The sequence below is a fragment of the Barbus barbus genome, assembly GCF_936440315.1.
Source record: "Barbus barbus genome assembly, chromosome: 27".
Lineage (NCBI taxonomy): Eukaryota > Metazoa > Chordata > Actinopteri > Cypriniformes > Cyprinidae > Barbus > Barbus barbus.
The window spans coordinates 14813111-14838657 of NC_136755.1; the positions used below are offsets into that span (position 1 = coordinate 14813111).

The following is a 25547-nucleotide window of genomic DNA, read 5'->3' on the forward strand; positions in this document are numbered from 1 at the left end:
CTAGTCTGAGGACAGATAGGGACGGGGTCTTACCTCAAAGTCCAGCTCAGAGTACCGTACTCTTTTCCTCTGGGGGAAGGGGGAGAGAAGACACCATCAATCACAACTGCACATCTTTCAGCACCTGAGTAAACTGGCACCCATGACGCAATTGCCTCATGCAGGTGCAGTGAGCACATAATACTCCTCAGCTGGCTGAACTGATTTTCCAGTGGGTGTTTTATGTTTGGATTGAAACCAAACTTCACCGTGAAAACAGGAAAGGTGTATTTGCCTTCAACAACAAGTGGGTGTTTGGCAGGTGTCTTGCAGCATAAGTGAAGAGGATAACAATGTCCATGTTAAAAAAATGTAATGTGTATTTCTCAAATCATACCTGAAACTGATTTCATCTAATACAGTATATTTAATGACAGCATTTTAGGATAACAAACCAGATTGAAAATCCTTTATGAACCTATATTTTTCCTTGGAAAATGGGATTACTTAGCGACCTTTTCTGAGCACATTAATGACATAACATTGCAAGTCATTATGTCACTCATAGCAACATATACAGGATGAGCCAATCTGTGTCTCTCAGTGACATGACAACTGTCACAAAAATGTGAAGACCTACTGTGGTAAGGAATTGTTTTCGTCATATTTCCATTTTATTGGCTAATACGAATAATAGGACACACATAATGTTGCCACATGGAGTTCTGTAAAAAAAAATATATAAACTGATCTAATACATTAATTATATAATATATAAACTTCAAAAGTCTGAGGACATTTAAATCATAACAAAAGTTTTCATTAGTAGAATATTTGCATTTATGACTAAATAGGATAATACTAATGTTCTGAAACTAAGCTTCCTGGCAATGACATTTGATAGTTATGAGTACTAATTTTGGACTCTAGCACTGTAGTTTTGTATTGTAGTTAGTGTCCATTAAGTGTTATATATGCACCTAAAAAGGGGTTCCTATCCTGTAAATCAATCTGAAAAGAAAACAGAATATTTCTATTTCCTGTTGTAATTGAATCCTACAATTTCATGTAAGAGAGAGTCTATAATAAAAATAGTTTAAGTTCTTTGGAACACTCTCACAAATACAGTTAACCAATAGTCACAATTTGTCACAAGCTCAGACTCACAGAACACAAACCAGTCAAGACCTGGGCCGTATGCTACTATGCCACTCACAAAGGGAGGATGAGTCACAATGTGTACTTGGTTTAATGTGTGAGAAGTTAGTTGTTGACAAAGTTACTTCAGGTGTCACTGGGTGAGTGAGGTGAGAGGAAGCCAAAGCACTACAGACCCCACCAGTGTTCAAGCCCAATAAATTATAAGTACTTAGGTACCTTTGGTCCAACCTTATGACACCAAACTTGAGTCAGTGAGTTCTTTAGAAGAAAGTGAAGTTAAAAAACTGGAGAAATGCAGCCTTTCCAGCTTGATGATTGATATGAAAAACCGTAATATACAAAATGGGGTATTACTCTAACAACTTGTGGCTGCATTTACAGGCACTTATGAGTAAGTGTGTGAGACACAGAGAGATGGAGAATGAATGATAAACATTTAGTGTATTTTATCGGTGGTCAACTGTCAAAGAATTAATTAGATTTTTAAAGTCAACATGAAATTAATATTTTTCTTCCATAATACGATTCATTTCAGAGTGAATGAGGTATTCAAGGATGAAAAAACACGACCAAACTAATATTTTTCTTCAATCTGTTAGCCTGCACCAGAGCGACCTCGCACTGAACGATCTTTGTTTGCATGTGTCATTGTTTACAATAGAATAAATGAAACGGGACAAAGTTAATCTTTACAAACTTTATATCATTCTGAGGGTCTAAGCCTCAAGCATCGACGACAGATCGCTGTTTTTCGATGGAAAGCTTATAAGGAATGAGTGGCACAAATTTGCTACATTTGTGTAAGCAGTACACATCCAAACACGCAGAGTAAAAAAGCCGTACGTACCTTTATCATTGTAATAACGAGCCACAAACGCGTCCACTGCTGAAATCCCAGTTTAGTTAGAGAGGTAAGGGTCCACAGAAAAACATCCCAGCGAGCACTTTTAGTCCAGCGAAACAATAACGTTGTAATAAGGAGGAATATTCCTTTGTTTACATTTCATTTCTTCAGAGAGTTATTGTTCGCGTCCGTTATGGAATAAATTACGCTCAAAAACAGCGTCTTGGTGGTAAAAAAACAAAACGATGTTGTAGAATACGGTCTTACAAATATAACGAGACCGTCTACGGAAAAAAAAGTCTCAGAAAAGCGGAATATAGATTATTTGAATTTGGCGCTCCCTCCTGCCGGCAGTGACGCTTCTGTGACGCACGCTGTCATCTGAGCGGGGCATAACTTAGCGATCTGCTTTATCCATAAAAAACTGTTTTTTTTCTTCTACATTTTTTATATGTGTGTGTGTGTGTATTGTGTGGGGAATGTGGCCGTGTCTGCATGATTATAATCTGTATGGACGCACATCAGCGTGTTTATTAGCGACTCTATGACGGCTATCATTGTGATTCATTGATCAGCTATTATTGATTATATGGCCCATCTGTTTGATTATAATCTGAATGGAAGCACATCAGCGTGTGTTTACTGACTCTATGACCATGTCTGGCAATATCACTTCACGTCTGGCAGTGATATTTATCATTGTAATAACGAATAACGAAGAATACTTCAGTATACATACTATATACAAAGCATTTTTTTCTATTTTTTTTTCCTTTTTTATTACTCAAATAATTATTTTTGTATTTTTTAGTGCTCAAATAAATCTGTCTATTATTTTATAATTGAAAAACTATGCAGGAACATGTATAATGACTAAAATAGCTTGTATAATTCTGTAATCCATTTGGTGGTTATTTTTCCTCAAACAGGGGGGTGGGGGGACCATAAATAGTTTCAGAAAAAATATTGCAGGAATCTCATTTTTCATGGTATCTTCTTCAAATTTGAAATATGAACACATGAGACATGTGGCTTTCGAGCCATTACTTTTCTGGATTGCTCCAGGACTTATTTCATGTATTTGTATATGAAATAAAAAAACATTCAGTGTGGAAAAATATTTTTCAAGGCACGTCAGTGTCTATAACTTTTTATCTTTTTGAGCATTATCAACTCTGGATGATAGATAGTAAAGCCCAGAGTCTCTTCTTTCAAAAGATACCTAATTTGTTTGTGTAAGCACACTTTGTCACAAACTGTTACCATTTTAATTCAGGTAGGTTATTTTCACCTGCGAGGCCACAAATGGGGTTGAAGGTTAACAGGTTAAGGGAAATGCAAGATGATCAATTAGTATTTGGTCTCAAACTAGGCCTTATATACAAAAGATCAATGTATGGAAGATTTAACCTGCCTTACTTATACCCCTTTTGCTGTATTATTATTAGTAGTATATTATTGCTAAAATTATTATAGTAAAATAATTGCTAGAAAATATTATATCACAAACCACTGTTTAAAACAGAGGAAAAAAGTTTTTTATATTAGTTTGACCTCCTGAGACCAAAGCACCTCTATTCATTGATCATTTGCAGTTTATTACCCTATTTTGGTTGGTAAGAAGAGCTGAAAAAAAACAAAAACACACATTTTATGTTGACTTTAAGTTTGACAACTGACTTTAGTTAGAAATTCATGCCCCAGCCCCAAGAACTATGTGTAGGAGACAGAGAGGGAAGGTTTTGTGTCCGTTAATGAAGGAGTGCAGGCTCTCTTAGGCACTTCCTCTGGCTGTTTCTCTCTCACCATCTGCTGTTTCTCCTTGTGGGGCTGTAGTGTAATTATAGAGAGAAAAGCGACTGCACACACACACATATACACACACCGATGCAGTCACTAAGTTGTGTAACATCATGTTGACAGGGGACTCTGGGTATAGAAGGCACACCTGAATGCATTCCTGTGACAGACTGATGAGAGAGTTGCTAGATGATCAGTATGTATGGTGTCTCAGGGACTACAGATGATGTAGCGTTATCCCACCCCGAAATGAAAGGAGACATTACTAATAAGATAATTCAGCCTCTGTATTTCTCTCTTGTAACAACACCTTTAAAGTATTCACCCTCGTATTATTCCAAACCTGACTTATGTTCTTCTGCTGAACACAAAAGATGTAATTTTGGAAAGCAAATGGGGTCTAGTGTTGTTTTGGACCCCAGTGACTTTCAAAAAACCTTCAAAATATCTTCTTTTGTATTTCACAGAGGAAAGTCATACATGTTTGGAATGACACGTGAATGATGACAATTTTAATTTTGAGAAAACTAGTGAGAAATTGTCTGTTGCTAGGTTAGGAATGGACAGTTTGTGTATTTGGGTTGGTGTATTTCGCAATCACTACATTCATGCTTGGTTTTGTCTTGGTGATGTTTTTTGCAGATCTAACTGACATTTTCCTGCCATAATGATTATCTGTGCTATGTGGTTCCCTTTTCCCTGGCAAGAATGCTAGGAGATTACAACACTATTGTACTCCTAGGTTGTACGCCAAAATAGCAAGCTGCAGGTGGTTTCCAAAATACCCTGGGACATTCAGCAGTGATGCTTCTAGATTGTGAAAGAATGAACCCCTTCTTTAACTCTTACTTACTTCCAAAGATCCAGCCGAGAGGCTGGTGTTGGTGCTGCCCAGGTTGCGGGGAAGTGTTCTGGTGCGCTCCACTGTTCCCGAGGTGAGGATCTGCCGTACAGAGGGACGATTCTGCTTGACCTGCAAGGTGTGGGTGTTGGTGTGGGAATGCGTGTGCCCGGTGTGGGCCGGCAACTGTTTGAGCGTGCCGTAGGAGCGGTTTAGGTTCATGCTGATGTGGTCCACAGTTGCAAAGTCTGCAGGGTATGCCTCACTCTCTGCTGGATGCAGAGTCATGGGTGAAGGGGGTGGAGGAAAGGGAGGGTCGTCTACTGTAATGTTCAGGGGCTTCTCCTCATCCTGGGTTGGAGGAGGGGGCTTGAGACTGACTGTCCGACGTGGCAACACCATGTAGTCCCCTTCCCCTTCCCCACCTCCACCACCAGCTGAATCCTGGGTGGAAGAAGGGTTTGGTCGGGCCCAACCCAGCCCGCTCTCGGTGCACAGGTAAATGGGTCCAGATCGTTGATGCTGACCTTGTTGCTCCACATTAACTGCCTTCTTTAGGGGCTGCTCGCTTAGCTCATTCAGCGGACCCAAAGGAGGTACCTGCACCAGGAGATTAGGGGGTGGGATGTTCCCAGGCAGGCTGCTGAAATTAACACCTTCCTGATGAGCTGCCAACTTGGGGTCGTCCTCATCGTCCAGGGAGATGCGGGATAGAGTGCCAGTTATGGTGGCAGGGTTACAGGTGTTTACCTCCTTAAAAATGACTGAGGTAGAAAGGAGATAGGAAAAGAGAAAGAGAACAGATAGACAGAAGTGGGGAGGAAGAAAGAGACAGAAACAGAGGTCGAGTGCACATGATCACACAGATGGACAGAGCGGCAAAGAACCGAGAGAGAAATTGATCATAACAAAGTTGGATGCCAAAACAATACATGACAGAAAAGGAAAGGGGTGGGATGGAAGATGGTTACAAAGCAGTTCCCAAAGGTACAGAACCCAGATGTTTTGGAGAGAGGTTGAAGCAGTGACAGAGTAAGCAAGATTGATTTTGAGGTTGTGCAGAGAGAATGGGATCAGTAGAGGGAATGATGGAGACAAAAGAAAATGAGCTCAGTTACAGTGCGTGGAAATGGAGTTTGTCAGTGCAGAGGTCAAAAGAGACGGTAAAGGTAAAGCAGTGAGGGAAGGAAAGGACAAACATTTTCAAGCAGGGGAATTATTATCCAGGAGTCTCGGCATGCAGAAGTTGGACTGTTGCAAAGGATGGTGCCCCAGAGGAGTTACAGTAGAAGTTCACTTGAATTAGGTAGGGTTAGGAAGGAAAGCCATGCACAATTCAGCTCCTCTAAGAGAAAAAGCATCAGCCGCAATGTCTACCGGTTTTATACATTATTAATGAGGTCACATTTAACAGCCAACATAACTCAGTCCAAAAGGTGAAATGAATACAAAACAAGTGCATATATTTACATTATTTGTTTATATTCCTATAATGTTCAGCTTACAGACCAAGATAAGTTTGAACTTTAATAAACCTGCCGTGCCAACGCTACAGCACAGCCTTTTTCTTCATGAGGTGAAACTAGTAACATGATCAAGATGGTTTAGTGTTAAAACTAAACCTGACAATTATGGTTCTTGGAACTTAACATTCCAAGCAAAAATTAAATGGACAGTTCACCCAAAAATGAAAATTCTGTCATTATTACTCACCTTCATATCGTTTCAAACCTGTAAGACCTTTGTTCATCTTCGGAACAGCTTTCTGACCCTGCATAGACAGCAACGCAACTACCACATACAAGGCCCAGAAAGGTCTTAAGGACATTGTTAAAATAGTCTATGTGACATCATTGGTTCAACCGTTATTTTACAAAGCTATGATAATGCTTTTTGTGTGCAAAGAAAGAAAAATAACGACTTTCAACAATTCTTCTGATGTCACATGGCCTATTTTAATGATGTCTTTAACTACGTTTCTGTGCCTGGGAACATTTCAGTAACATTGCTGTCAATGCAGGGCTCGGCTTTCATCAAAAATATCTTTGTGTTACAAAGATGAACAAAGGTCTTATGGGTTTGGAACAATATGAGGGTGAGTAATTAATGACACAATTTTAATTTTTGGGTGAACTATCCTAGATAAGGATGTGACTATCAAAAAGCAGGCATGTACATTTGTATTTCAGTTTATGCAAAACAACAAAATACTATAGTCTAACTAACACAAATGACATACAAACAGGAATGTTCTAACTTAAGAGTGAGACTTACATGGGTGTCCTCTTTCTGCAAGTGAGGGAGAGACAATGATGTGCAGGGTTAACTTTACATGAACAATTTTTACCAGTGAAAAAATGGTGAGGAAAGTGCAAGAATGAGAAAGCAAAAATGTAGGACAGCAGCAGAGAAAGGAAAAAATGGAGGTCCAAGAAGTACTTACCTGTTTGACACGCCAAGTCCACATCTTTTTCAAAGTCCGTCTGTGTAAGTGAATGAAGCACAGAGAAGATATTACTTCAGCTTGTTACAAATGGCATGCTGTCCACAAGTGAACTAAACATATAGAGACCAATTCTTCATCATTTATATTTGGGTCATACAATTTATGTATGATGAAGGGTGGAGCTAATCTGTTACAGGCAGTATGTGGTGGTTAAAGAGTCCATCAAAAATAAACAAACTGTTCATTTTAGCAATCAGCACGCTGTGTTTCGACAAAGTACTAGTCTAATGCAACACATCTGCAACACCTCTACAGTAAATAGCAGATCCCTTAGCACCAGCACTAATTACAATGAACCAAAGTGAACATAAATTAGCATACCGCAGTCTGACACAGCTGGGCTTGACTTTCCAAACAAACAAAGCTGATATTATTTTCATGAAAAAAGGGGAGGACTCTTAAAAAAAGATACAGTACAATGGACACAAACTGACTGAGTCCTTCAGGGTAAACAGAAAATGTCCATCCCAGAGCAGCTCTTTTTAACTCCAGGCCCTCATTGGAATGCATCGTTGACTATTGCTGCCAAAATAATTGACTCTCAAAAGAAGCTCAAAACAAAGCTTTAGTCAAGGCATAACTCTGTGGAACAATTTTAGCATGCCCTTGCGAGAGCAACCTGTATGTATGTGTATACCTGCATGTTGAAGTTAAAAGGAAAAGGCATGAGACAAGAAAAGAGACCTTTGACTATGCAAAACTTTTACTGCACAGCCATGGAATCTACGCAATTACTTTGCACTAAATAACTTGCTGACAGCTAACCATTTATCTAATTAGCTGGCTAAAATGCTCACGCTAGGCTGTCAGCTACACTCTAAAATTGACAGCACTAACTCTAAAGCAAACACGTGCAATCAAGCATATTTCAGAGACGTACGGTCATGTGATTGTGCTCCAAGACAAGGCTCTGGCTTTGGTGGAGAATGTGGGCATGGTTGTGGTTAAGCTTATGCAAGTGGTTGTGGTTCAGGGTGTGGGTGTGGTTCTTGTCGAGAGTGTGGTTGAGAGTATGGACATGGTTGTGGTTGAGGCTGTGGGCATGGTTGTGATTGAGAAGGTGGGTGTGATTTTTAGTCTGAGTGTGGTTCTGGTGGAGAATGTGGGTGTGGTTATGGCTATGTCCATGACTGTGATTGGCCAAGGCTAGAGGAGGGTGGGCGGGGCAGGTTTGGTGGCAGCCTTGGCAGCACCCAGGTGAATATCGGAGTGAACCGCACTGCTCCTGACTGTAGAGGCTCGGCCGGTGCGAGCCCCTCTGCTGGCAAAGAGGCAGAATGGAGAGAAAGGTAGGGAGAGAGAATAAGTGAGGGGTGAGTTGAAGAGAGGAAGCTGAAAGATGGAGCGGACCTGCAGGGGCAGTGATCCCTCTCATTCAAACCGATCCACACACACACACACACACTTGAAGAGTTCCTGATGTAGTTACCATGGTTACAAGCAAGTCTAGTCTTTGACATGAACAAATCACTGCAAGGCACTGAGTACAGGGCTTAAAAACTATAAGGAAAAACCCATAAGGTTATAAGTGCTAAGTATGCTACTGACATTCTTGATTACATTCTAGTATTGGATATGTTTACTGGTAATTTTATTAACAACTAGTTGACCATTCAAAAGGCCGGGACACACCAAGCTGACTTCAAAGAACTAGCGGTGACGAAAGCTGACGGTGTTGTTGCCTCGCGTCGGACCAAAAAGCTGCGCTCGAACACACCGCACAGACTACATCCAACGGGAAACTAACACGTGCGTGAGAGGAGTTAACTATCTATATCAGCAGCTATCAATAGTATATATTCGTCATTTAAAAGGAGAAACTGAAACAAAGATATATGAGATAAACACAAGTATACAAAATGTAAACAAAGCAGCGCTTGCTTACCATTTTGAATATCAGTAACGTTGATAACTTTAATCATTTTAAGCAGCTGATGTTATTATGAAAACATTCACATATTAGAATGATTGGGAAAGATCATGTAACCTTTAAACAGCCTTCTGTCTGTAACGCCTTAATTTACATGCTTGTTTTCATCACTTTCACTTTAATTCTCGGGCACTGACTCGTTCGCTAAACTGAACACAGAGTCAGAGTTCTCCCTCTCCAATCAGAGTTGTCTCGGCCGACCGTCGGCTTGGTGTGTTCCAGCCTAAAAACAGTTCAATATGTGCAATGCTATTCAAAAAGCTTCTGATTTTAAAAGGCACCTATTATGTCCCTTTTTACAACACAAAATACAAGTCTCAGGTGTCCCCAGAATGTGTCTGTGAAGTTTTATCTCAAAATACCCCACAGATCATTTATTACATCATTTTTGAAAATGCCTATTTTGAGTTAAAGCAGAAACACGCTGTTTTCATGCATGTATATTTAAATGCAAATGAGCTGCTACTCCCTGCCCCCTTTTCCAGAATAAGGCTGTGCCTTTACAGCTCGTTTCTCAGATATTCTGATAAAAAACATCTGTTTGGTTTTGATTATCATGTCTATCACGCTGAAATCATGTGTTTTAAAGCCATATCAGTTTAAACTTCTGATATAGTTTTTTTTCTGAGTGTACACATCCGAAAGCGGCTGTCACATGGCATGTGAATACTAAACTAAGTTCTCTTTCATGTCTTATTGTGCTTAAACTGTCTGAAGGTAAACAGCTGGGAAAGAAATCATATGTTTACATTAGATCTGTGTATTGAGTGACAGCAGCATAATATACAGTAAACTGCTGTCTACACTTTTAATATGACCCAAACAATAAAATCACTCACTGCTCTGAACTGAAGACTTCTTTAGATTTAATGAAAATAAATTTCTTACTTGAATGCTGATTTTAAATACTCTAGTGTGAAGATAAACATGGCAGATTGTGTGAGTCTCATTCAGGACGGGGTCTCTGCTAATACAGCCCCATATGTCAACAGTTGTGGGCGGGGCTTGTAAAATGTTTTTAAAATTTTACATAGCAAATTCGATTTGAAACACAATCACCCAGTAGCCATGGATGTTTAAAAGAAAAGTCGTCCCTCTGAGAGTCCCATGTGAGATGAGATGGAATGGAATGCTATTCACCATGATCTGCACCTGGCCGTTCTTGCAGGAGTCCGGAGAGTTTTCACTGTCGTCTTTGCAACCACCCATCCTGCAGCGCACTGCGTCCTGTACCTGAGGGTTGGAAGACATAGGATACAACCAGGGTGACCCACAGAGATCTAAATTAAATCTAAAACCATGGAATAGTAATATAAAACAAGACAGCATCCAAACAAACACGAAAACATCATTATTTCTAGGACTGTTCATACAGCAGCAGAATGTGGTTGTCAGTCCTGTTTGTGTTCAAACTGAATTCCAGCATGAAAGACAGCATCAACCATATTCTATAACAAAAGTGACCCCCTTAAAATTTCAGGAGGCACAACTGAATTTTAAAAGTAAATCCGGTTAGTATGAATGGAACCACAGCTGACAGTTGTCCGTCAAGCGTGTGCTTTGCTGGTGTCAGTCACTAATGTCAGGGTTGTAAGCCTCTCTTGATTTCTGAAAAAGGGCAGAAAATGAAGTATTGTGTGGTCAAAGAGCAAGAGGGTTCCAGTAGAGGGAATACAAAGAAAAATGAGCTCAGAGGGTTCCAGCAGAGGGAATACAAATGTAGCGCCTCTCTATATCGTTTCACTATAATGAGAGGTGGCTATCCTGAGTTCTTTCAATTTCTTTTCAATACCAATATGTGAGTTTCACTAATAAATGTATCAGTATTAAACTTGTGTGTGTGTGTGTATTATCACAGTGTATGAAATACTCTTTTCCGTCTAAATCACTATTTAAGCAGTAGTATTTACACTTTAAACAGAAATGCAATGTCTTTCAAATACTTTTATCTTATAAATACTCTCACATTTAACTCAAAAATCACCCTTTTCCCTTAGTCAACTTAAAATATCAGTCAGTGACCACAACAGTTTTATAAAAATGACAGATTTAGTTAGAAAAGGTGTATCAGAAAGTAAAAAGGTATTAATAATCTCACTTGTCAAATCACAAAGGTATTTAACTTCACATTCAAACAATGGGGCCCAAGAAAATAAAATAGCCGGCAAAACTCTATTTTAAATGGAAGATACCCTTCAAATGTTCAAATGATGCAGGCCTGAATGTAGCTTGAGTGCGTTGTAGCCTTAAACGAAATGGCTGCTTCACCACACAGGCCAAACAAAAAGTGGTACCTTATATACTTAAAGCCGATGTAAGCTCACACGGACAGGATCAAAAGGCATCAGAACAGGAACCAGGATGAAGAGAGTTGAAGAGAAGAAGATTGATGAGGAAAGTCACATGGTCCACGATACAGCAAAGTCCACACTCGGTAACACTATCCGGCTCCGTCGGGGTCTTTGATTAACGTCACTCTGACAGTTCCACACAGACTTAACTACTCGAGATCGCTGGCCGCTAGCTTGATAGCAAAGTTCATGCAAAACACTAAGCACTAATTTCAGTCTTCGCGTGCGGAGTATGCCACTCACACTGACAGAAATATCACCATTAAAGTGAATAAAAGAGTCCTTGTTGAACACTTTCACTAAAACAGGTGCATTAGCTACATTAACTTTAACCACATTTTTCTTCTCTCCGTACACACACACTCACGTCTCTCTCGCGTCTCTCTCTCCTCCTCCCTTGTACTTTGACCTCAACCGTGATAGGCTCATTACAAAACTTTCAGAAATACAAGAAATTCGAAAAACATTTCTGTAACCCTTTCTTTCTATTCTTACCGGCATCATTAAAGCATCTTCACAAATATTATTAACCAAAAAATATTTAACCTTTTAAATGTAAAACATGAACATAACACAATAGGCTTTTTTCTTATTTCTTATTCGCATTACTGGTCAAGGATTCTTAACTTTTTTAACCTCAAATTCCCTTTATCAAACTAGGAAATTATTAATCCCAATTTATATAACTTATACTAATGATAATGATTTCAACAGGGTTACACAAAGAAAAATGAGCTCAGAGGGTTCCAGCAGAGGGAATACAAAGAAAAGAAAACAGGAATGTTGTCAACACAGATCCGAGAAGATAATGCAAGAGTGAGTGTCCTAAAATGCAAATTAAAACATTTTAAAATAAGTATTAAATCCGTAAAATATTTTTACTAACTGTCATTTTGGTTCTAGGCATTCAGTAAATTAGAAGAAGATTTTTTAATCATTATACTCTGTTATATCATTATTAGTAAAAAAAAAAAGAATAGGAGGGGTGAATATCTTCTTACCATCCTTTGTTGATGCTAACATGAAACTAATGATGATAGCAAATATCCTAAAGACACTAGCAGCTTCTATATACTCTAGATAATCTATCGGTTTAATCTAGTTATTTTTGTAATCTACAGAGGACTGTATGTGATTTCTCATAAAAATTTTATATTAGTTTATATTCCTGAGTGAAAAAACATTTCAGTGAGCCTGTTTGCATTTCTGCAGGAGGAGTTTACATAACTGCAGATGTACAGGCTCTACAACAATAGGGAGGAAGACGCTCCCTTTAATCAAAAAAAAATAGACAACGTGATAGGCTGTTTCCCCTGACGACAGTGTAGCCTTAGCAATGGGATGCCACTTATTTGCATACAGATTTATGGCTAAAACGCCTACGGAATGACCAAGTGAAAGCACAGTGTTTCCTAACTGGGAAGAGCTTTTATTGCCAACAAAGAACATAACAGTTAATGACCGAGATTTTCTTAGACTGTCTGGATGCACAGCAAAGGCCCCTCTCAGGTGATTCAATCACATGAGGACAGAGCTAAATACAGGTGTAAATAGAAATCTTAGAAATTGCTCAAACACTGTATTGACACAGACTGATTGCTCAAAAAAGTAAAACAATTGTACATTTAGTGGTACAACAGTTACAAGACATTTATCATATGATATAATGAGATTTCTATTTCAAATAAATGCTGTTTGAACTTTCTATTTATCAATCCACAAAAAGTAGCAGCACAACAACTTTCAGCATTTAAATTAATAAAAAAATATTTCTTTATTGCACCAAATTAGCATATTAGAATGATTTCTGAAGGATCATGTGACACTGAAGACTGGAGTAATGGCTGATGGAAATTTAGCCTAAATTAAATTAAATTAAATTTTTAAATATATTAAAATAGAAAACTATAGTTATTTAAAATATTAACAATATTTCACCATATTCCTGTTTTTAATGTATTTTGCTTGAGCTCAGACATGATCTAGACAAAATCCCATCACAAGTGATCACTGGAGGCACATTTGAGACGTTAATTCTACAGCATGTTGTACATATCCCAAGTGGTTGATCTGCAACGACCTTTATGGTTTGCAAAGGTTACATGCTGAACAAATGACACTTTAATCTACTTGCGTCCTCCGAATAGCATCAAGCATATTCTGTTGAAACACTTTATTTATTGACTGCACATTCTCTGCACTGTTTAGTAAATCCCTTCTCTTTCTATTCAACTAAGCATGAGTTATCATGCTGCAACACTATTCACTGGCCTAGACCAGAATCTGTAATCAGTCTGCTCCCCTCCCCTCAACTAAAATTACTATGTGCAGAAACGCTAGACTGTTTTGCAAGACAGCGCGGTAGACGGTCTCATTCTCAGAGCTTGTTTATGGATGACTGTCTGCCGCGTCAAAGCTGTAGACGTATCAGAATGACACCCGACGGCATGCCTTCTAGACTCTCTCTATCTTCATAAATGCATGAGAACAAACTATTCCCACAAACAACCTCCACTCATTTGCCTTTGCTAATCATGAATGCTGCCTTTCCATTGTTGGCTCTTCCATTTCAAAGTGTACTTCGCACATCAAACTGCATATAGCGCAAGGATCCGGGGCACAAACTACTCTCCACTCTCTTGTTTTGCTAAAGCTATTAGGGATTACATCAAAGCCTTGCCAGGGATTTTCATATATTTACTAAAATAATACCAGGATTTATTTTACTCTAATCCTTCGGTTTTGCGATATTGATTTAACATATATGGCTTAAAAATTTAGAACTGATTTTTTTCTCTCCCTCCTTAAACTCCAGCAGCATATTTTCATTTACCCGTTATGTGAAAGTCAGCCAAGATTCAGTACACGCTGGAGAGTTGAAACTGTCACATCTTGGCTATAGACTCACTACAATGTGACTATAGTTTGATCCATCAGTAGATTTATTTATGGCCCGTCAGACCAACCATTATTACGTGAAAGCAGTGCATGCTATTTCAAAAAATTGATTGTGTCAGCGGTCCAAGCCAAGTTTTATTCCTAAGTGGGCCTTAAATAATGGACTCAAATAAAAGTTCTCCTCCAATCTCCATTTAAATACACCTCTGACTGTCCTCTAAGACTGGCAGTATAACAGTGAAACTTTTATTTCTTATATTGTTATGGCCAATCACAAGCATATAATATTGTGATGAAGACTGAGGTTATCTACACCAAGGATTTCAAACTCTTTGATGTCAGAGGCCAAGGATCTTTAAATCAGTAAATATGTAAGCATAAAAATAGTATACACAACTTTTTAATGACTATGGTTATATGTTTATTTACATATCATATATACAGAAAAAATATATATATACATACATAATGTATGTATTATTATTTTTGTTAAAATAATAAAAAAAATATTTTCATTGTTGAAAAGAAGAATATCAAAATCAGTAAATATCAGCAAATTATAATAATAGTATATTAAATTAATATTCTAAGGTAAAGTTAACATTTTTAAAACCTCCAAAGACAAAAATTTACATATAATAATATTTGATGCAATTATGTATAATTAATAATATTTGAGACAATAATTCCTGCCAATATGTTACAAGGTTGTTAATTAAAAATGAAACAAAACATAAATAAAATTCCACACCTATATTGACCTGTAGAAGCTATTAGCGGACTACTTTTTCCTTGACTTTAACTAATTCATAAAATAAATACTTTGACTAATTAATAACTTTATCTTTTATAATTGTGACTTTTATAGATGTTGCCCACTGACCTCTCGGCGCATGGCACAGTGCACGGTGATGATGACGAATCCTTGGACTGAGTCAAAGACAGCGAAGAGCACCTGGAAGAGGGTTGATCGGCGGTCTGTGATGGCCAGCACAGCTGACATCCACGTGAGTGCCAACAGAGGGAGAACCACACAAGAGCTCCATAACGACGCCCTGTGCAGAGAGAACAGAGCAAAATGCAGTTCATTCTCCATGCAGCAAAGTGGCAAAATCACTGCACCTGGAATCATTAGCCATAAAGATATGATCATGATTAGGGCTGAGCTATGGGGGTGTTGATGAGGTTTAGAAACCAGCTCTGCACCACAGGCTTTTAACTGAGTGTCAATACAGCGCAAATGTATACTTAATGAGTCGTTAAAGCTGCAATAATTAGAAACCTGATATCACAAACCTAATGATTTCTACATTTTATGTATGCAACATACAGGGTATTGAAAGTGTATAATTTAGAACCCCTTAAAACAAAAAAAAATCTGTCAGCAGATTTACAATTTATAATAAAAATATATATATAAAAAATTAATTAATAATTAATTTTAGACAAAGTTCAAAATAACTTTTGAAAAATTAAATGCATCCAATAAATTAATAAAATCATAATAATATTATGATTATGATATCAATAATATCAAATTCAGTAATTTATGTATTTTGTCCATTTATTGCTGTTTTATATCTTATTCTTAGTATATTAAATTGAGTTGACGTTAAAATTAAGATGAAATAAAAATGCTTATAAATGTTTTTTTTTTATATTTTGCATTTAAGTTTCTATCATATGTAGCAGATTGTCACATTTTAATATTTTGTTTATTTATTTATTAATGTATGTATTTATTTATTTCAGATAGAAACATCAAAATAACTTTTGAAGAATTAAATGCATCTTAAAAAATGTATAAAATCATAATATCAATAAAATCAAATTCAGTAATTTATGAATTTGTCAGTTTGCTTATGTTTGAAATTCAATTCATAGTATATTAAATTACTATACTAACATGTTAACACGTATTGAAAACATTTTGAAAACATTTTGCATTTGTATCTCCATATGTATCAGATTTCCAAGTTTCATTTTCCGTGTTTATTTATTTTATTTTTTATAATTTGTTGATTTTATTTTGCAGGAAACTAAAAGGAAAAGTATAATATAGTACTTTACAAATATAATAACAATATCAATAATAATAATAATAATGATAATAATTTTATTCTTCAGTGATTTTTTTTCTTCAGATACATAGTCAATCCAGTTAGGACACACTCTCAGTTTGTTTGCAAAACAGGCAAATAATTGCTGTTCATAATGCTGAGCGCTCATGCTAACATGCCCTGATGAATTTCCAACATGTTGCTAATCCTACCGAGTGTTTTGGTTCTGCATCACGCAGAGCCTATTTAGATAAATATCAGGTGTCAGTAAGGACTGTCCGCCTGAGCTCAGCCAAGCAAGGGCTCACCACAGCTGGGCATCAATTTAACATCTTCACGCTGCACTGACTCAGTCTCCTGCATATGACTGTGATGGGACGGACATTAGCAATGAGACAGAGAAAGAGATTTGCTTCTATGCAAATCTTCAGTATGAGTTCTCATGCTCATATAAGAACAATGCAGAAAAAGGAAGACAAGATTGAGTTGGTAAATGTGAAACAGCATGACTCAAATTCAATGTCCTCCCCCAACTAGCTGTGGAGAAAGAGCATGGGGTTGGGATAGAGCAGGAACGCCGACATCGAAGAAAATGAGGTAATCGGTGGAATCATGTGAACATGGCCCTCCAAACTTCCTTTAGGAAGTCCTCTTCATTAATTTTTATGAATGGAAGTTGTATTATGGCACCACACATACATGCCCCATACTTATACTCGGATAGTGGAGATAGAAAAAGCAGACAGCAAGGACGAGATGAGGAACAAAAAATGACAAAGAGAAAGAGGAACAGAGAAGCGATATCATTCATTTCATTATCATTTCAATAACATGACACCCCTCCAGCAAACAGCAGAGATGAGTCCAATTTATCCAAAGCCAAAAGAATCAGAGGTGGTCCTTGATCCACACTCTGGTTCTTTACCTCTTCAAAGAGCACAATCCTCCATGTTTGTGTGTATGTTCATGTATTTGTGTTTTCGCAATGGCTATCAATTTAACACATTCCTTTTAGTTAATAAAAAAATATATATATTTAAAATAATATATATTTTTCAATTGTATTAATGATATATAAACAATATAATTAATAATTAATAAATTCACTTTTCATGGTTTTTCCAATCATTCCAATCATTGCCTCCATATTTTTGCAAAAAAAAAAAAAAAAACAATCCTGTTATGACTTTTTTTTGTCTAATTTTAGAGTTTAAGTATGTTAAAATCCTTTAAATAAGGCACACAACAAGATATTAAGACTTTTAGTAAGTGTATTTTGTCTTACTGCAGTGGCAGTTTTTAATATTTAACAAAATAATTGTAAAATAATTTGCCTGTGTGTCAAAAAAAACAAAAACAATGAAAAAAACAAACAAACAAAAAACACTTGTACCAAAAACACATTTTCTAGAAACAAGTCTTAATATCTTATTTAATTATACAAAAATACCTTAAGAATTTTATTAGTGCAAAGATGTACACTGGCATATGTAAACAACAACAGCAACAAAAATACATAAATAAATGTAAAAAAATTTTAATAAATGCACCGAATAAATGGCCCCTAAGGGCTGGTTCACACAGAACAGGTTTTTCAATTCCACCGGGATACTTCTTCATTTTATTTTTTTCTAAGTAAACACGTGCTAGATAGACATCGTATGCGTCGTGCGTATGACACAGTGTCCTAAAAATTACTTAAATTTGAAAAAGTTACACTTTTAAAAAAGACATCTTGAAACCTTGTTCTTTTTCCCTTCCTCCGCCCACATGTTGCATTTTTAAAAGCAAAACCATGTTCTGTGTGAATGGCCTCTAAGTCTGTCTTAGACACTTTTATAACTCGACTACAAAATATATTGCACTGAATTGTGGTTTCTGTATGCTTATATTTGACAAACAAACGATATATCAACTTCCAAAGCCATTTTTGCAATGTCTTTTCAATGATTTGCAATACTGTAATGCCTTAAACGATCTTCTTTGAGGGCATTTTTCAGCAAAGACTTAAGAAAATGATGTAGTGTTCAGACAGGAGGTGCGGCTCTTTGAAGAGTTTCTGTTTCTTACTGTCAGTGTTGGGCTCTAAAGATAGAAAGATAGAGAAAAGAAAGAAATGGAGAGAGAAAGAAAGAAACAAAGAGAGAATATGGAATGAGACTAACATGGCGCTGCTGGCGGTAGAGCTGGACAGGGCGGTACTGGAGATCACGCCACACTTGGAGCATTTCAGGAGCAGCCTGCTACGCGCTTCCAGCGGCGGACTTCAGGACCCAATACACACACACACACACACACACATATATATATTCATACAGGAAAGAGATGGATGTGACACAGAAGCAGGAAGGTAGGGAGATATATGTTTAAAAAAAACAAACCCATAAATATCCATACACACACACATTCATGCCAATACACACAAACAGCACAAAGGCAAAAGGTTTGAATGTAGAATGTAGGGGAATTGCAAATGGAATAATGACGACAAAACACGTACATAAGGAAAAGGAACACAAAACAGAGAGGAAAAAGAAAGAGAAAGAGAAAATTAAAGTAATGCCAAGAAAACAGCATCAAGCAATGAACAACAGCAACGACAGAGTGAGATCTGTAATGAATGTCACAGTGTGAAAGTAGCTTGCGTGTGTGTGAGCGAGAGAAAGAGAGAGACGATGATGGCAGGAAAATTAGAAAATGGAGAGAAACAGTAGAATGCAACCACAGATCATTAACAATCAGCAGATGAGGCAGATGGGAGCTGCAAAGACTAACCTACTTCAGCTGCTCACTGAAGTGTGTGTGTGTGTGTATTAGACGAGTATTTGTGTGTGAAAACAGGAGAAAGGCTGCTGCAAAGAGAAGAATAGAGAACAATAGTCTATCGCTGTTGACACACACACACACACACCTGATACCACCCACAACCCCCTGATTTGTGTCAGCATTGTTAGAAAGCAGATCAGCTAGTCCAGGTTGGTCTCCCTCAGGTCATTAACCAGGAAGTTCAGTTTTTAACGAACCCTGTTACAATCCCCCTCAGCTTAATAAATAAGAGTCTGCTATGTAAAAGTGGCACTAAAAATGTAAAGGACATTGAATACTTTTCCAATCAGGAAAAATGGATTATGTATGTGTGAATATGTGAATACAAATGTATTTTGCCTTGTGTCATTGGGAGATTTTTCCACTTTGTTTTAAGTGAAAAAATGTTTAAATTAAGTGAGATTTATGCTTAATCCAACTGAAATGGAAATAGACAAATTACACCTATATAATATAATACAATTTTAGAAAATCTTGATGTCTCAGGAAATTCTTATGCAGTTTTAAGTCCTGTGAAAACTATTCTTGTTTTAAGGATAAGACCAAGACTTTGCATCGACTACATTGTTACAAAAATAAATAAATAAAATAATAATAATTTCACATGAATGCTGTTCTTTTGAACTTTCTATTCATCAAAGAATCCTGGGGTGGGGGGCTAAAAAAATCTAAATTTTAAGCTCATTTATCTAATAGCTATCTGCATAATCTATAATAATAGACACAACCAATTTTATTAATTGAGAGATTTATTCAGTAAGGAATAATTATCTCAATTTTATTGTAGTCATATGCACATTCCATACAGTTTGTCTGAGTTGTGCATTAATTTGAGCGGTGAGCTTTAATGCGGTTCTGATATATCGCAGCCACTTCTCAAACCTCAAACTACTTTTATGATGCACAATTAATTTAAACACAATCAGTTATGTTTTAAGATTGATTTTATGGATTAAGAAACTTTACTTTTGACATTGGAAAATGCAAAGCCTGTACAAATTCTATAAATGCTGAAAAATAATTGTAAAAAAAAACAAAACGGTTACATATTTTATTTATCTTTTAGATCTTTTAGAGATGTGCCCTTTTCAATGAACATGACAGTAGAAAGTAATTTTAGACAACTTGATCCAGATATTTTAATCTAACTTGTTTGAAGAACCAAATTATCCTGAGATCAATTATCAGAATTAAAAGATATGGCATCTGTCAAATCATCACAGATGTATTAAGCAAGGTACGAAGAACAGACCCCAGCACAACTGTTTCAAAATTGATAATAATAAAAAATATGAAATTAAGACATACGTTTTCTTTTGGCTAAATGGAATTCATTTGTTCAGTGCTTTATTGATTTACTGAACAGACATCCTACACTTGACTCAAACTCCACAATTAATTAAACTCGCTATTAAACTATAATTAAACTATATAGAGCTCCAAAATTGTAAAAAAATACAAAGAACTACTGTACATACAGCTACTTTAACCCATTTGGTTTGAATTTAGTGTGTGTTCTGAGATGCTGATTGAAAGTGTAAAGGAAACAAAAGACAGCCTCATGTCACAGACTTGGAGAAAATGCTCTTAACATTAAAAATATGGAAATGCGGGGCACTCAGAATCAGCGTTTCAGCGTCAAGTGCCTCAATTATGGGTAATGAAAGGTTCATATTTTGGTTTTGGGAGTCCCCAACAACAGGTTGACATGCATGCAAGGTCAAAAAACACTTTCATTGTCTTATAATAAACATTTATTTTTACCTTACTTGCTCAAAGACTCCCAAACGTTTCGCTCAACGATTCATTTTTGCGTGACACTAATCTGTGGTGATTGGTCAGATTAGTCTCATTTTTATTGCATCATGCCTGTATTGCCTGAAAGCAGCCTTTGTGAGCTCAGTGCTGCTTTGTGTACTGCGTTAAAGGGGAAACCACTATTTGTACCGCTCCAAAAGCAGCACCTAGTGGCAAATAATTAATTAGCATTTTCATTCAGACCAATGCGAAAAGACCATAAGTGGGCGGGCAATATGCTAATGTTTCATGTTGACATCAACATGAAACGGCTTGGGAAATTACTCGTTTCAATGATTTAGAGTCAACTCTTTCTTTTGAAAGACAATAACTTTATACACAATGCACTTTCAGATTTAAAACTTTGCAGGATGTTTTCATTCACTTAGAGCTGTGTTATACACACTGCATTAACAACCCGGTCTCATCCCAACTCGTCACATATTGACGCTTGGTTTTGGCGTCGCTTTTTGACGCTCAAGGTACCCCTTTAGCGTCACTTTTCGACGTGAAGGGAAGGTACCCCTTTAGCGTGAATTTTCGGCATCGATATGCTAACGCGATATTGGGAATTTTATCGTCATAATAAGGTTGCCATTATTGCATATATAGGGGTGTGATTTTTCAATGTAAACAGTCAAAATAGTTTTATTTATATTACTTACCCAACCCCTGCCCCTAAACCTAACATCTGTGAACAAAACACAAGATATAGGAGGCAGATGCAAATACTGTTATAATTTATTTAAAAATGATTAATATACGCTAAGTGTTTCCTATTTAAAAAAATGGAGGACCCTTCACGTTGAAAAGTGACGCTAAAGGGGTACCTTGAGCGTCAAAAAGCGACGCCAAAACCAAGCGTCAATATGTGACGAGTTGGGATGAGACTATGTTACCATGAAAGGTAAGTTTTCAAAAATCCATAATAGGGGCACTTTAAAGGACCTTTGACCGAATAGTTCTTTGTGGAACCTAAAATGGTTCTTCTATGACATTGCTGTGAAGAACCATTTAAGCACCTTTAATTTTAAGAGTGTAACGACTGACAGCAAACCCCTAAAACCTAAATATATGAGCAATGAACAGTGATGTTAGCTGAACTAAAAAAAAAAAAAAAAAAAGTAAATAATGATTGCAACAGCATATGCTGTGTGAAAGACAGCATGAGAGAGTCTGTGAATATGAAAATGAGCCCAATTTTTATATCAAAGCCACTAGCTGAAAAATCCATAGTTAGCCATTGCAGCTCCCAATATGCATTGATCTCCCTTGTATATAAACATTACAGGAAAAGAAAAGTGGAAAAAAGACAAATCAATTAGGGCAATAGCGTACTCTTGCCTGGAGGGATTACAAATATCCAGTCATTGGATTAGCTCAGATCTCTGAATAGCTCCTCATTCAATTAGTAAGACCTACAGTTTCCTGCCAATACTTCGGTATGGTGGTCCAGCAACGCCACATATCTAAATGACATTTATATAGCATACACTCAATGCGGAGAGGCTATTGGTAGCTATTAGATGCACTAATTCAGTTGCACTGCGAGCATTAAGGCTGTTCTCATGCCTTCAGTATAGAACTAGCGAAAACATGTTCATGCATGACAATGAGCTTGACAACAGTTGAACCATGAGCTCATTTTAAACAATGTAGTGCACTTATCCTCGCTTAAAAATGGGGGTTTCTGATGCAGCGTTAGTTTAATTAAAGACGAAGGGCTGTGAGAAAGCTCTTGAAGTTTCCAGGTAGCAGATTCATGGAGCGGAATGGGAATATTCAATCTCTCAGTGCGATTTAGCCTCTTGTTTGAGGTGAGGGATGTGGCGGTCCACTCATTAACACAAAGGCAAAACAGAACAAGCGTTTTAAAAGCACAAGGGCTCCTTGATCCTGTCAGTATATGCAGTTACATGAACAATGAATATACACTTAGCTAATGACAGAGCTATCAGAGGACTAGCCTGAGGTTAGCAGGCCAACAAATCAATACAAGTCCATTAATGAAGCTGTCATATCTTGGCTTTCAGTCTGATGTTTTTCAACATTTAGTGGTTGTGCGCGTGTGTGTGTGAGAGAGAGAGAGAGAGAGAGCATGGGTAATTTATTTCGCCCATACAAATACTTGACAGGATATTTTAAAACCTTCAACAGGCCCGTGGTAAATGAGTGACTTGGTGCAAATCCAGATATAGATGGGTATCATATAGCCATCACTTTGACCTTCACTTACCCTGCTCTCTGCTTTTTGGACTTGTCTGAGATGCCATCTCTAGACATGAGTTTGTTGAAGACCACTATCCCAATCAGCATGTTCACCTGCGGGGAAGAGATAGAGGGTGTGTTATTTGTTTTGTTAGAAGTTTTTTTTTTTTTTATGTTAGATTATGCTGGTTATTTCAAGTAAGGATTTTATTTAGGCTGTAAAATGGAACCATCATAATTATTGTGGTGAGAGCAGTGTTTGTTCGCAACAGGGTTGTGCTTCATTCAGAACTGAATCAAGGATGCCTTCCAATTCAACTCTCTAATTCCAGTTGAATTTAAGCAGCAACCAGATGCAGAATTGCAATTCTAATCTGAATATCATGAAATATAATTGAAATTCATTGAAATTCATATAGATGGACTTTTAACTAGAAAATAAGAGTTTGTCAAGTTTGAAAGTCTGGAAAAAAAGTTGAAAAAGCCTCAAAGTTTAAAGGTTTATAGACTCATAGATGATATATGGACAGATACAACAGATCAACAGAATGATTGATAGATAGAATAGATAGAAAGATAGATAGACAAAATGCTAGAATGAGAGAGAATGATAGAAAGACAGAAAGATAGAACGATAGAATGATATTTGCATTTTCATTCAGACCAACGCGAAAAGACCATAAGTGGGCAGGCAGTATGCTAATGTTTCATGTTGACATCATTGTCATAGATTGTTCTACTAGCGACAGACAGACAGACAGACAGACAGACAGACAGACAGACAGACAGACAGACAGATAGATAGATAGATAGATGCAACATCTAAGTTGAATAAAATAATTTAGTACTTTTGGCCAGAAATTAATATAAATGTACTCAGGGTAGTGTGACAATAAAGCAGTGTTGCGTGGTGACGTTTAACCCTGGAGCATTTACAGCAGTGGCTCTCTAACAGCCTGTGACAGGTGTTGTAGATTTAATTCTGGAAGCAAATAAGCAGGTGGGATCATGAAGGAACAGTAATGCCCTCATGTCTCTCACCCACTCTCTCTCTCAGCAGATTGTTGTCCAGTCTGCTTCAGCCAGCTGCCCACTGGACAAACAGAGCACTGAAGAGGAGCTTAGACAAAGGTCATGGAAAGACCACACACACACACACACGCGCACACACACACACGTGCTACTGAACCTTTGGTACACACTGGATTTGAGCCAAACCTATACTGTTTCTCTTGTATTACAACAGGAGGGCATATGGTTGTAGGTCACAATACTGACAATCTCTTCCTGTTAAGGGACATCTGACTGCTCTGCACCAATGCATGGACTGTGACTACGGCAGCTGCTTTCAGGAGTCAGCAGTATATTTCAAATAAATGGCCCCTTGTTACATATATATATATATAGCCTTGCGAAAGTATTCATTTTTTAATTCATTTTAATTTTTTTCACGTTTTGTTATGTTGCTGCCTTATGTTAAACTGATTTAAATTACTTATTTTTCCCACATCAATCTCCACACTCCATACACCATAATGGTAAAGCAAAAAATGTTTTTTAACATCTTTGCAAATTTATTAAAAATAAAAAACGTAAATAATTCCATTGCATAAGTATTCATACCCTTATCTGGGACAATTGAAATTTACCTCAGGAGCATTCATATTGCTTGTAGATGTTACTACACTTTGAGTGAAGTTAACCTGTGGCAAATTCAATAGAATGGGTATGATTTGGAAAGGCACACATCTTAATAAAAGCTCTAATAGCTGATAATACATATCCGAGCAAAAAACAAGCCCTGAGGTCAAAATAACTGCCTGTAGAGCTCAGAAACAGATTTGTGTCAAGCCACACATCTAGGGAAGAGTTCAGAAAAAAATTATGCTTCATTGAAGGGTCACAAATGCATGTAGTCTCTGTTACCCTTAATGGAAGAAGTTTGAAACAACCAGGATTCTTCTTAGAGCTGGCCTCTTGGCCAAACTGAGCAATTGATGGAGAAGGGCTTTGGTTAGAGTTGTGACGAAGAACCTGATGGTCACTCTAGTTGAGCTCCATGATCTTATATGCAGATAGGAGAAATCTACAGAAGGACAAACATTACTGCAACACTCCACCGATCTGGACTTTATGGAGGTGTGGCCAAACTCAATCCTCTCCTCAGTGAAGACACATGAAAACACACTTGGAATTTGCAGAAAAGCACCTAAAGGACCCTCAGACTGTGAGAAACAATATTATCTGGCCTGATGAACCTCAATTATAAGCATCATGTTTGAAGGAAACCAGCTCTGCTCATCACCTGCAGAGTTCCATCCCAAAAGTAAAGTGTGCTGATAGCAG

General features: G+C 37.2%; 1 protein-coding gene across 1 annotated transcript in view; it reads right to left on the reverse strand.

Moving 5' to 3' along the window:
* The window catches only part of LOC306847669 (adhesion G protein-coupled receptor B2-like), a 316825-nt gene that overhangs the window by 17382 nt on the left and 273896 nt on the right, over window positions 1–25547 (reverse strand). The window contains exons 23-30 of the mRNA XM_079381759.1: window positions 23230–23315; window positions 18536–18634; window positions 15194–15365; window positions 10202–10294; window positions 7069–7108; window positions 6900–6914; window positions 4638–5389; window positions 34–69 (exon numbers count right to left, since the gene is read on the reverse strand). Of these exons, the coding sequence (XP_079237885.1) occupies window positions 34–69; window positions 4638–5389; window positions 6900–6914; window positions 7069–7108; window positions 10202–10294; window positions 15194–15365; window positions 18536–18634; window positions 23230–23315 (1293 nt within the window). The remainder of the gene's footprint in view (window positions 1–33; window positions 70–4637; window positions 5390–6899; window positions 6915–7068; window positions 7109–10201; window positions 10295–15193; window positions 15366–18535; window positions 18635–23229; window positions 23316–25547) is intronic.